The sequence below is a fragment of the Ceratosolen solmsi genome, unplaced genomic scaffold (genome assembly GCF_000503995.2).
Source record: "Ceratosolen solmsi marchali unplaced genomic scaffold, CerSol_1.0 scaffold54, whole genome shotgun sequence".
In the NCBI taxonomy this organism is placed as follows: domain Eukaryota; kingdom Metazoa; phylum Arthropoda; class Insecta; order Hymenoptera; family Agaonidae; genus Ceratosolen; species Ceratosolen solmsi.
In genome coordinates this window covers 163,550-175,855 of record NW_011948462.1, presented here as the reverse complement: position 1 = coordinate 175,855, position 12,306 = coordinate 163,550, and the positions used below count along the sequence as shown (strand labels likewise).

At 28.5% G+C, this 12,306-nt stretch overlaps 1 protein-coding gene across 1 annotated transcript in view; it reads right to left on the bottom strand.

Annotated features, from left to right (window-relative positions):
- Positions 1–2,837: 2,837 nt before the first annotated feature.
- The window catches only part of LOC105366925 (zinc finger protein 608), a 13,854-nt gene continuing 4,385 nt past the window's right edge, over positions 2,838–12,306 (bottom strand). The window contains exons 3-4 of the mRNA XM_011505530.1: positions 3,893–6,856; positions 2,838–3,157 (exon numbers count right to left, since the gene is read on the bottom strand). Coding sequence (XP_011503832.1) covers positions 3,111–3,157; positions 3,893–6,856 — 3,011 coding nt within the window. The 3' untranslated portion in view covers positions 2,838–3,110. The remainder of the gene's footprint in view (positions 3,158–3,892; positions 6,857–12,306) is intronic.

Genomic DNA, 12,306 nt, shown 5'->3' with positions numbered 1-12,306 from the left:
GCTGAAGTAAATGGTCTTTATTCTAGATATACGTAAAAATAAATTTGTATTCATAAATCAACTACCATTTTAAAATTCCATTTTAATAATTGCAGTTAATTGCAGTATGCAATAGAGATAACAAAATTATAATCTTTTAAAAATAAAATTATGGATTTTATTAATTTTTACAGATATAATAAAAAATTAATGGATTACTTTCATAAAATTCGTTCTTTCTTTTTAACAACAATCAAAAGAATACCAGAAAAATTTATATCATTATTGGATTTAACTTTTAAAAAATATTTAAAAGATGTACATGTTACGACTTCATTTGTAATTAAACGTTTGTCTACAGAAAGTTTAAAAGGAACATTTTCATAACGTTATAATACAGAGAGAAAATCACTACTGATTATAGAAAATATTGATAAATATCATCTATTTCTACCAAAACATTAAAATTTTTATATTTAGGTATACCAAACAGGGCTTTAAAATATCTTCAATTGTTATATAATTTTGTTTCTAATTTTTATTGAATTACCTATAACTTTATATTCTTATTTAACTTAATTGCTTCATCAAACAAGTATATTAAGAATTTTTTTCACAAATTTGATAAATCTTAATCTTGTATATCTTATATTGTTTGTTAAAAAATGTTTTTAAGTCAATTTACAAAACTTAAAATTATAAAAAAATTTTAAACATTATCGGGTCGTTCTTAAAAGAAATCAATATTTGTCAAGTTTAATGAATATGAAGTAAATAATGAATAAAGTATTTTAATAAAATTTTATTAAAAGATTGCCTACTAATATTTTATAATATAATTTTTGAAAAACATAAATTTTAAAATATATTATTTTTTAATGCAGTATAATTTTTGGAAAAATTAAAAGTTAATTTTAAATAATTCTTAAATAAATTTAATAAATAATGTTTAAGTAATAAATTTATGCCGTTTGTACTGTATGTATTGAATTTGAATATTGAAGGTAAGATTATGTTGAAATGATAGTTCCAACAAAAAGACTTAAGACTTTATTTCTACGTTAAAATATACATCAGATTAAATAGTTTTCAAACTATTACAAATTATTTTGATCATATTATAAAACTAGTCTGTACTTTTCTCAACGTGCACAGTTATTATTTTGTTACTAAGTATACTAATGTGTACTTATAAATCTGAAATAAGTAAAGTATTAAATACTTTTACACTGAAAATCTAAACAAAAGTAGTTAATTAAACTTATTATTTTTATTAATATAATAATGGAATAAATAAAAATTAATAAAATCAAACAATCAAATATCAATTTAAGGAAATTTATATTATATCGATTTTTGTAAAATTTGTTGAAATTGAATAACATGTATTTTAAAATTAATAGTAGTGATCAATTAAAAAATAATTTAATCAGTTATTAATTTGTGTATTTTAGAAAGGCTAAAATAATTATTTACAAAGTAACCAAATTCTCTAAAACTCTTGACTTTTATCATAATAAAAACCTTTAATTTACAACTTGATCTATATATTCAAGTAGCTTTAATAAGAAAATATAATTATAAGCCAATCTTTATGCTAAGTTGCATTTGAATTTCTAGGCTTTACACTAATTATGTATTATCACTGTATACTAGGATATTTCTTTTAAAATTGGCAATTTTTTAGAAGCATATGATAAAATATATTTCTAAAACAATCTTTATATTATTATTTAAAATGCCACAAATCAAGTATGTAATATATTATTGTGAATAAACTTTTATAGATTTTCTGTCGAATCTATATAAAATGATTTTGTATAATTTCGACTTACAAATTTTCAACTCATTTTTTACTGTATTCAAATATTAAATTTTTTTTGTTTTTAAAATATAGTGACATCAATTATTATCGTAATATTATTCAGATTTATTAATACAAGACATAAGTATATTATTTAATTGCACAGAAAAAATTTTAATTTATTTTTAAAATTGTTTAATTAAAATTAAGTTGATATCTAAAAATTACACACATTCATATGCAGACAAACACACACGTATATATATATATATCTAAATTAAAAAGTAATGATTGAAGTAATGTTTTAATAAACATGTTTTTTTATCATATTGTACAGAAGTGTATACTTAAAAAAAAAGAAATATTGTTCGAAACAAAGTATAATTGTGTATGAATGTAAAAATAACAAGTAAAAGTAAGTCTCTTTATTTATATACTTATATTAACATGAATAAAATATAAAATTCGTTTATGTGCATTCTAGAACAGAAACATGAATTTGTTTCTGTTCCTACAGTCAACGCGCATGTATATGCATTTTTATTTGCATATATTGAATATTCACAACACGGACACATGCATCTAGTTTTTATTATTTTTATTAAGAAATTTTACTTTGAATAAATATTTGTATTCAAAGTTACTTGAGAAATAAATGTCTCAGTCATCGACGTATTTATTTTCAGTGTGAATTCAATACGTACTGTAGTAGTATACCACTTACGCAATTATACGATGTCACAAGTATGATTTTGCAATATAAATGTTTAGCCTCCTTTAATTATATTGTATTAACAATTTTTAAATAATCTAAATTTAAACTTATGTCAATAAATTTGTTGTCTTCATTTTAATCTGTAATCTCTATTTTTTAAATATAGTATGTAAGTAGTAAAGCTGATAGTCAACTTGATTTATTTTTAGTTATGATAGAATAGAGTAATTATTTTCTTTTGATAAGTGACTGATGTGTAATAACAATTACATCTCAAAAGAAAAAATATGTATTGATGCATTTAATAATGCAATTTCTTAATTATCAGTGATTGCCAAATGGAAGTAATTTATATACTTTCTCTCAAAGATATATATGTAAATCACTTATTATATGTTAATTTCTACTTAGTTGTACTTTTCAAAGTAAATCTTTACAGAAAAATATGGTATTTGATTCATAATAGGAATCCCAAAACCACATATCTGAGTTTTTTTATTTTTGGAAAATAGTTCCATGTCATTTAGTATCTGCAATATATCAATGAAAGTGTCTTATTTTCGGCAAGTGTAAGACTTCTAATGACTAGTATATATAAATCCATCTCTATTATTAGAAGTCCACGCCGAATCCATTTTCCCATTGCTTGGGAGATTTTTCTAAAAAAAATTTAATTAATATCAAAACGCGTTATTAATATAATTACAATTTAATTTTGTGAACAATGCATCAAATGTATATATATATATATATCCATAAATAAGATTTACCTATACATAATTTTATTTATATTTATCTAGATCATTGGTAATTAACAAAATCACTTCGAAATTGAAAGTATATACAGATTATATAGGTAGTTTACAATGTTAAACAATTTAAATTTATTTATTCTAAAAACTGTTAATCTATGGGATTATTTTATGCTTCTTTCATTAAAATGTAAAGTTATAGAAAAAATTATAAATCTTCCTCAAATTTTATAAATGTTAAATAATTACCGAAATTGGTTTGTTTCATTAACTTTATAAATATAGTATGTGATAATTTTTTAGAATTTTATTTTATTTAAAAACGTTAATTTTCATATTTATCTGAATTTATTTTATCAAGAAAAATACGTCATTTAAATATATAAATTATATATTTATATATTCTTTAAAATTATATTAGATTAAATGTTATATTAATATAACGGTACGTAAACAAAAATTTTACATTATGTTTTAAATCGAAATAATTTTAATATATCACTAATTCAATTTAAAAAAGTTTTTTTTTATATTAAAAATGTTTTGATTTAATACCATATCTCATAATATAAAAAGAAAAATTAATTTCTTGAAGATAAATAATATCATAGTTCTTATATTAAAATATAATATTAGTAATACCTCCATATGGTGTGGAATATTGTCCAGGCAAAATTGGATAACCTAATCCAACATGAGTATGATGATGTGTATGAACATGTCTTTGTGGTGGTGGCGACCTATTATCTTTGTTTGTGGAATTGCTATTAGGGTCAGCACAAGTCGAATGCTGTTGTTGTTGATGTTGCTGATTTAAATTTTGACTTTGTTGTTTATTACCTACACATTGAGACTGAGATATTGAACCTAAGCTATTGTTAGTTGGATCAATTGGCGATCTTATTGATATAGATTGTATAGCTGCTAATGGACTTGATCCTGCTGCCGATACAGATGTTTTAGGAATGGGCGATTTTAAAGCTCTCTCTTGTAATTCATGAATCTTATGATTTGAATAATATTGATTAGCATGATGTTGTAGTAAATCAAGAGCTTTTCCACCTGGTGATCTACTCAGATCTTCTGGAGAATGATATCTTGGTAATTGATGCAAGTAAGGATTACTCGTATATGTACCAGGAACAATCATAGGAGCCAAATTTCTGTATATTCCATGATGACCAGTATCGTAAGATATACTGCTATAATGATGCGATGGAATATATCCAGGGTGAATATATGCATATTGAGAGGTTGGCGGAGGTGGTGGACCTTGAGTTTCCATAGTTGGTTTTACGCCTTCTTGCTTAATTTTTGTTTCATCACTTTTGTTAATTTCTTGTGATTTTTCTTGCTTAGATTGATGTTTCGGGCTTAATGGTGAAGATTTTTGAGCTACACTATGTTTATTTGAATTTTCTTTACGACGCTGTTCATCAGAATAAATGTAATATCTTGAATCGTCCGAAATAATTCCACTTGTTGGTGACGATTGTTGAGTATTTGAATTATTATACAATTGATATGGGCTCATTTGGTTTTTTATTTCCATACTTTCTTTAAGCATTTGTTGATTTTCAAGATGTTTTTCTTTTACATTATGTGATTGAGATTCTTGTTTTATTTTATGTTTTTGATCGAGAAATTCAATTTCCGATAAATGATTTATATTTTGTGAATTTGACGATTGAGTTTGAAAAGGATAAGTCGAAGATATATAAGCATTATAATTAGTGTAATATTGAGTTTGCGATTCCGGTAATTCTTGTATGGGTATGGATCGGGCTTCTTTTTTGTTTTTATCCAAATTTAAATTTTGTAAATTACTTAATGTGGGTATAGATACTACATTCAATGATGTTAAATCATTTTTTATTGTAACATCATTCATTTTATATTCATGTGTAGATTTATCTTGAATATTTTGTATTAAATAAGATGGCTGACCATAATATGGATACATAGTAAAATGTGTCGTCAAATGAGTTTGAGAATTTGATTTTATATCTTTATCTTGATTTTCCTTTAATAATTTATCACTAGTATTAGTTTCAATTGCTGGTATTGTATCATCTGATATATCAGAATAAGCTGGACTTTGGACATCATCTCTCCCAGTATTAATAAGAACAGAATTTAATGGAGATGCATGAGGACTATTTATTGGAGATTTTCGTATTTTCTTTTTAAAATTAGCTATTTTGGACGTCTTTAAATCTCTGTCTTTATCTTCTTCTGGCATTAATGCAGCTGTTGGTTTTACTTTAAATTGAGGAATTTTAGTTTGCCCTCCCGAATTTGAATATGATTGTAAATGTGTTGGCAAATTATCATGAATAGAAACTACACCGGGAGAAACTGTTTGGTTCGTTATAGAAGTTTGTATTTGTGTTTCATTAGATATATTATTTAATATACCATGTTGATTTACTGTGCTAGCAAGGGTGATTAATTGATGATTTTTAATGTGATTAGAGTTTGCCAATTTACATTGTGTATGCACTTGCATCTGCTGAGCAGGTTGCACTAAGCGATTAGTTGATAGTGAAGAAATTGCAACTGTTGATAACTGTTGGGAAATTTGTGGTTGATTGTGTAATTGTAGATCAGTTTGATACAAAGAGTTTTCTATTTGTGGCTGTAATTGAGAAGATACAATTACATTAGCATTTACTGGAGAAGGTGATTTGTTCAAAATAGGACGAGAATGACTTGCTATATTTGGACTTTCAGGATTGTATACTGTAGTATTTAATTGAGAAAGTGTTTGAGAGTTTTGTACTGCAGAAATAGGATCGATAGCTAGTGTACAATCTTCGTTTTTATATCTTAAGATTGCTGGTTTAATATTATTTTCTGATACTAAAGATGATTGAGATTCTATATTTGGTAATGTTATATGAAGTGTTAACGATGATTCAACTGGTAAAGCTTCCAATATATTTGCAGATGTACTATTATTTAATTTATTAGATACATTTTCTATTTTGTCTGAAGGGGATTTCGCGGAATTTAGAGGACTAGGTGATTCAATATTACTTTCGTCATTTTCAGACAAACTAGTAATTATTTCCTTCATATCATCGTCATCAATTAACCCATGAGCATGACTCTTATGATATTTCAATCCATCAATATGCTTATACTTCTTGCTACAATTTGGTTCTGAGCATTCTAGTAATGTAGGACTTGCAGGTGGAGATAAATTAGGAGGAGTTGGTGGAGGAATTTTTTGTTTACTCTTGTCATCTTCTTCGAGACATCGAGTTTTTCTTTTCGCTGTAACATCCGTTCGTGGTGATATAAATGCTGTTGCACCAGGACTAAGTGCTGGTGATCCATATGCACCTCTACGACCTTTATTTCCAGTATTTCTTAATTTACTATGAACTGAACTTCTTGTTTCTGTAAAATTACTCAAATCAGTGGTTGGAATAACATTCGGTGCAGTTCTACCACGTTTTGCTCGTCCTTTTGTTGATCTGGTATCTAAATCACTAGTTGGTGAATCACAAAATCTTGGAGGAGCCCAATCATGCCGAGTGCAGTCTAGTAATGTTCCAACATATGTTTTGCCTCTCCACGTAATGTTTACTACAAGAACACCTGTAAAAAATATAATTTTTATTGATAAACAAATAAATAACATTGAAATACATTTCATTATTTATCAAAAACTTTTTAGTAAAAGATAACACACACACGCACACACAGAAATATGTATAACCTTAATAAATAAATCTGCTTAAACTTATTTATCTTGTAATAATATATTTCCTTGCAAAAAATTGTATTTACTAAACAGTTTGTGTCTCCTATTCAACTCTTACGCTTTGCCTAATTTTTGTTGATAATGACTCTTCAAGATTTTTTTGTTACATATCTCGATTTAATGTTTAAATTATACATACAAAATTACTTGCTTTACCATTAAAAGTGAAAAAAATTCTCTCGCCGTAGCAATTAGGAGAAAAAGGCACAAGTGGAAGGGCTGAAAATATGTATGATGTATATTTTTGAATAAATATATTGTTTATTCTGATTTATTAATACTTATAATATTGCAGTTTTACGATTGCTTCAAATGAAAAAGAGGGAATTATTCTATTGCAGTGGTGAGGTTGCTTCTTTAAAACGATGACAACGTCGTTGATGCTATGGAGATTATTGTGGATGTTGAATATTGAGTCTATGTTTACAACATCAGCATGGGTGGTCGACCATGTTCATGAGGTGAGCATGGAAGGATAGTAATGGTAATCAGTAGTGCTTAGCAGGGAGAGTAAACTATACTTAAACGGGAGAGAATACAGAGTCTTAGTGGTAGTTGTCACGTAAATTGACCATACCCAAAAGGGGTATGGGAGATTAGAGAGCTAGTCACACGCAAAAACAATAATGATAAACCTTCAAGTATAGAAAGACTTGGTAGAATGTAGTTATAGTCGACTATTTGATAAACTGTAGTCTGCCCTTGACAATGAAATTAAGCGGATTGGAGAGGTGAATGAACGTTCTGTGGCATGAAGGCACTGAGAAAGCGTACTGCACTACTTGGCAGACTGGAGATACATTATGAACTACCGACAAAGCGTAGTGAATGACTGCTTGGCTGGCGCACTTAATTGATTACAATTCTAAAGGCTTCACTGTTGAATTACTATCCTGTTAATGCAGATTCTGATAGAATTATGCACGTATATTGCATGCTGATTGCCAAACACGCTGCTAAGCTTCGTAGTCGCAAGTTATTACTGATACTTGATACTTGAAAAACCCTGGGGGCAATAACAGATGAGTGAACAATTGGTAGAATTACAATGAACGTTGGTGCGTGGCGAGCTGTTCTTAAATTTTCGCGTAGCAGCTTGCCACGCCGGCAACAGTGCTGATGCTTGTTGCTATGTCGAAAATCTTAGTGACGTTAGAAAAAGAAGCTCTGGAATATTCTAAGCTCCCTGCTCTTAAATATTCGCGTGGTAGCTTGCGACGCCAGTAACAGCGCCGATGCCTGTTGCGATGCCGAAAATCGTCGTGACATCAGAGAACAAAGCTCTGGAATGTTCTAGAAGCGTCAAGGGACACAGCTTGGAAGGTTCTAGAAGTTTCATTGGCGTTGCTATGCGGAAATATTGTAGTATATTCGAATTTCAGGCGTAGGGAAATTCCCGAATTCGCTGAATCGTGTTTACAAACAAGAGTGTCTGAGAGCTTGTATTGTCCCAATTTTAAATTCGTGAAGACTGCTTCAATCCCAATTACTAAAAAGCGTAAACTGAAAATATATTGAATTATAATTACTATTTATTGATTAATTACTATTTATTGATTATTACTATTTAATGATTAATTATAACAACGCACTCTACCACGATTTATTAAACAAAGAATATGTACAATTTATTTACTGACAGTGTCTGGGATCAGACCAAAAAGCCTCTCTTTGATGGTAGGTGGAGGGGTTGCTGACAAGTAGAAGGGGCAATGAAATAATTCAATCCTACAAGTAGTCTTTCTTGTCTATCCTTTATTAAATATAATAATATAATAACTAGTTAATGATCATAAGCGTATGAATGATTGTGTGAATTAATAAATTGGGGAAGTTCTTCAATTGTGTTACGTGCTGAGGAGAGAGTGTACTCTCCTTGGTGTGAGAGTAATTCCTTCCTTGCCGAGAAGTGCCGCTGTAGTAGTATGTGTGAGGGCTGCTGCTGTCATACCGAAGTCCTCTAAGAGATACCGGGTGGCTGCTGCTTTAGTGTCGGTGTGTAAGAGCTGCCGCTATCGTACCGAAGCTTTCTAAAGGGGACCGGTTTTCTGCTGCCTTAGTGTTGGTGTGATCCGTTAATATGTGTAGTATGATTTCGATCATTTCACTCTCAATTGTGCCAGCACTAGCGCTTTATTAGTTTCAGTTCGGTTAACGGATTCTGATAATGTGGCGTCACTATTGAATTGTTAGATTGCTTATTAAGTATTACATACGTGTATAGCTATAGTGAATGATGACTGTAGAGCGAAGCTTGAAGATTAAATAGTGAGCCCGTCCCGTTCACTGCGTAATTGTTACTAGACTGAGACTGGGACTGAGACGCTGCACGGTAATCATAGCCCTTATGTATTCTCGTGGTAGTTTTAGGCGCCGGTAGCGATCCGGTGTCTGTTGCTATGCCGATATTTGTTGTGACATCAATATCGGGCATAGCCTTGGAAGTTTCATTATTATAATTCTTCGGAATTATAGTCGTATATTCGAGTTTTCGGTGTAGAAACATTTCTCGAGTTCGTTGGCTAGTGTTTATAAACAACTGTCCGGGAGCTCAATACGTCTCCCACTTTTGTATTCCGCTTTCAACTGTTTCAATCCGTAACAGATAGAATAAGTCTTATTTATAACTACTCTTACTTGTTCTATTTCCCTTACAATTCGTGCTTTCTTCCCAGTTTTCCTTATTTCTGAATTGTTTACTATTCCCTCCTCCTCCTTTTCAATTTCGTTTGTTAATTTTTTTCATTTTTATCACTTGCATTCTTTATCGTTTTGCACTTATCGTCATTCATCTTTCATAGACTAAATTTTTAATACTATTTTATTCTCTGTTTATAATATTTATCTATGCTTTTGATCCATTAATCATTTCGAGTTTAAATCTTTTTAAAGTTAATTTTCTACGTTATAATAATTTTTAAATAAGTAATATATATGATACAATTATTAATAAAATCACAATTAAACAAAATATAATTTGAACATTTTAATAACAAAATAATTTATACGTATGTAATATTTTATTTGGAATCTTAGTTTATTCGATGAATTTTGTTATTTTATATTTAATTATTAGAGGTGATCGATCAGTAACATACTATATTAATAAAAAAATTCAAGTTCACTAATAGTTAACAAATTATCGATTTTAAAATATTTATATTTTTGAATTCGTGTAAGAGAAATTGGTAAAAAGCAAGGATTGTATTAAGTTTTAAAATAAATTTGTTAAATTAGAAAAGAATATGTATAAAACAAGAATTAAATTATTTTCTTTTAACAGTTGTAGTAGATTTAGGTAGGGATAAATAATTTTTTAATTAAATTAAATATAATGTAATCAGATGTGAAGTTATAAAACATAGCTAAGAACAGATATATAACGTTGTTGAAAGCTTCAATATATGATTTTTGTACCGATAATAATATCAATATCCTAATAAAAAAATCAATATCCTAATACTTAACGTAAAAATTAAAAATTTGATATAATTAGAACTGATCAAATTTTAAGAACTAGGTTAACATCTTTTCATTAAGTTCAAGTTGGCGGTGCTTTTATAAAGTGCGATAGGGAGTTCTACGGTTTTATTCAATGATATTTCTTATTATAAGAATATCTTTGGTAAATGTATGATTATTTTAAAAGAAATGGAAGTCACAAAAGCATATGAATACTGGTGTTGTTAATCATGTATTGTAAGATACTCCTACTTGAACTAGTTTCGTTGTTTCTATTTATATTTTAGGATTGGCTTCGCTATTTTGTATCAATGATTAATATTATATTTTTATTACACAGAAAAGAGACATTTATTTGAATGCTTATGACTAGACTAAAATGTTTTCACAATTTAAGTAGATAACTTTCAAATTGTGGATATTTATTTATGAAATTATAAAACAATAAATTCTGAAGAAATAAATACTATAACCTTTACTTAATATCTAATATTATAAATCATAATTTATAAAACTAATTTACTATTATTATTTTGTAAAAAATAAGTAAAGATAAAAATAAGAGAATTTTTATAATCTTTCTAGTTCTCGAAATCGTATACTTTTGATTCTGAAAATTCTCGATAATTCTAAAGCCTTTGCGTTCGAACGTCCTATGTTTATCTAGTCTCCGCATAGCAACGATGGTTAGAATTCTCCAACCTTCTAAAGCTAGCTGTCCTAGAATTCTCGAAACTTCTAAAGCTTTAGTCTCTCAGTCCTGTACAAATCTCCGCATAGCAACACATGTCCATTGTTACCAGCTAACTAAACTGTCGTGCGGATATAAAGCAAGCACGCGACAAGTCAAGCTCTTTCTCTTACCGGGGACCAGAAAACTTGCTTGAACTACCTAGGAGAAAACACGCTGTACTACATCAGCATCAAGACGTCACTAGATTCTCTTTTACTTTTACAGCTAGACGCCACTACATTCTGAATTACTTCTGTAATAAAACACCAAGAAGTGACACTACACAAGAAGTGTCCGGAGATTTACTACCTCTCACTTCTCAGTATAGTAACCTTCCGCCAAGCGCACTACACCCGGAGTACCCGGAGATTTACAACCTCCAATCTCGACTTGCAGTACACGCTACCTACGCATGTAAAACCTCTAACGAACGATAAAATCTCAACGATTCTTACCATCAATGTAGAATCATAATTGTGTATTTGAAAATTAAATCTCAATAAATAGCACGAAAAGCAAATGTGTTGATTACTGAATTAAAGCATTAACCTCTCCACTTATTCACACTTTACCATCAGTAAAATGGTGGACATGGTCTAATCCAACCATCTTGGTCCTTCGACTATCGGGTGACTGAAATTCCGAACGTATTCTTCTGTACTTTTATAATAATAAACCAAACCCAATAATGCTCTTTTGCACAAATAACCATTTTATTTTATAATATTATATGTATAATAATATTATATAAAATATTACTTATAATATAATAAACCATTACAGCAGTTGTTTTCTCTGAATTTATTCTTTTATAGTTATTCAATTCTCATATTGTGAAAATTAAAGAACAATTAATCATGGAGATATTTCCAGTATTGTGAGGTACACTACTCCAAAAGGTACAAAAGAAAATTAACATTAAAAATAATAAATTTGTGAAAATTATATCAAGTGGCTTAAACTTATTAGATTGGTATTAAAGTATTTTACTTATTTTACAGCCTTTTACTAAATTGATTACTCCATTGAACTCCTATCTGCTTTACCTCCTACATCATATATAATCAAGACCCTTTTTCATAATCAACG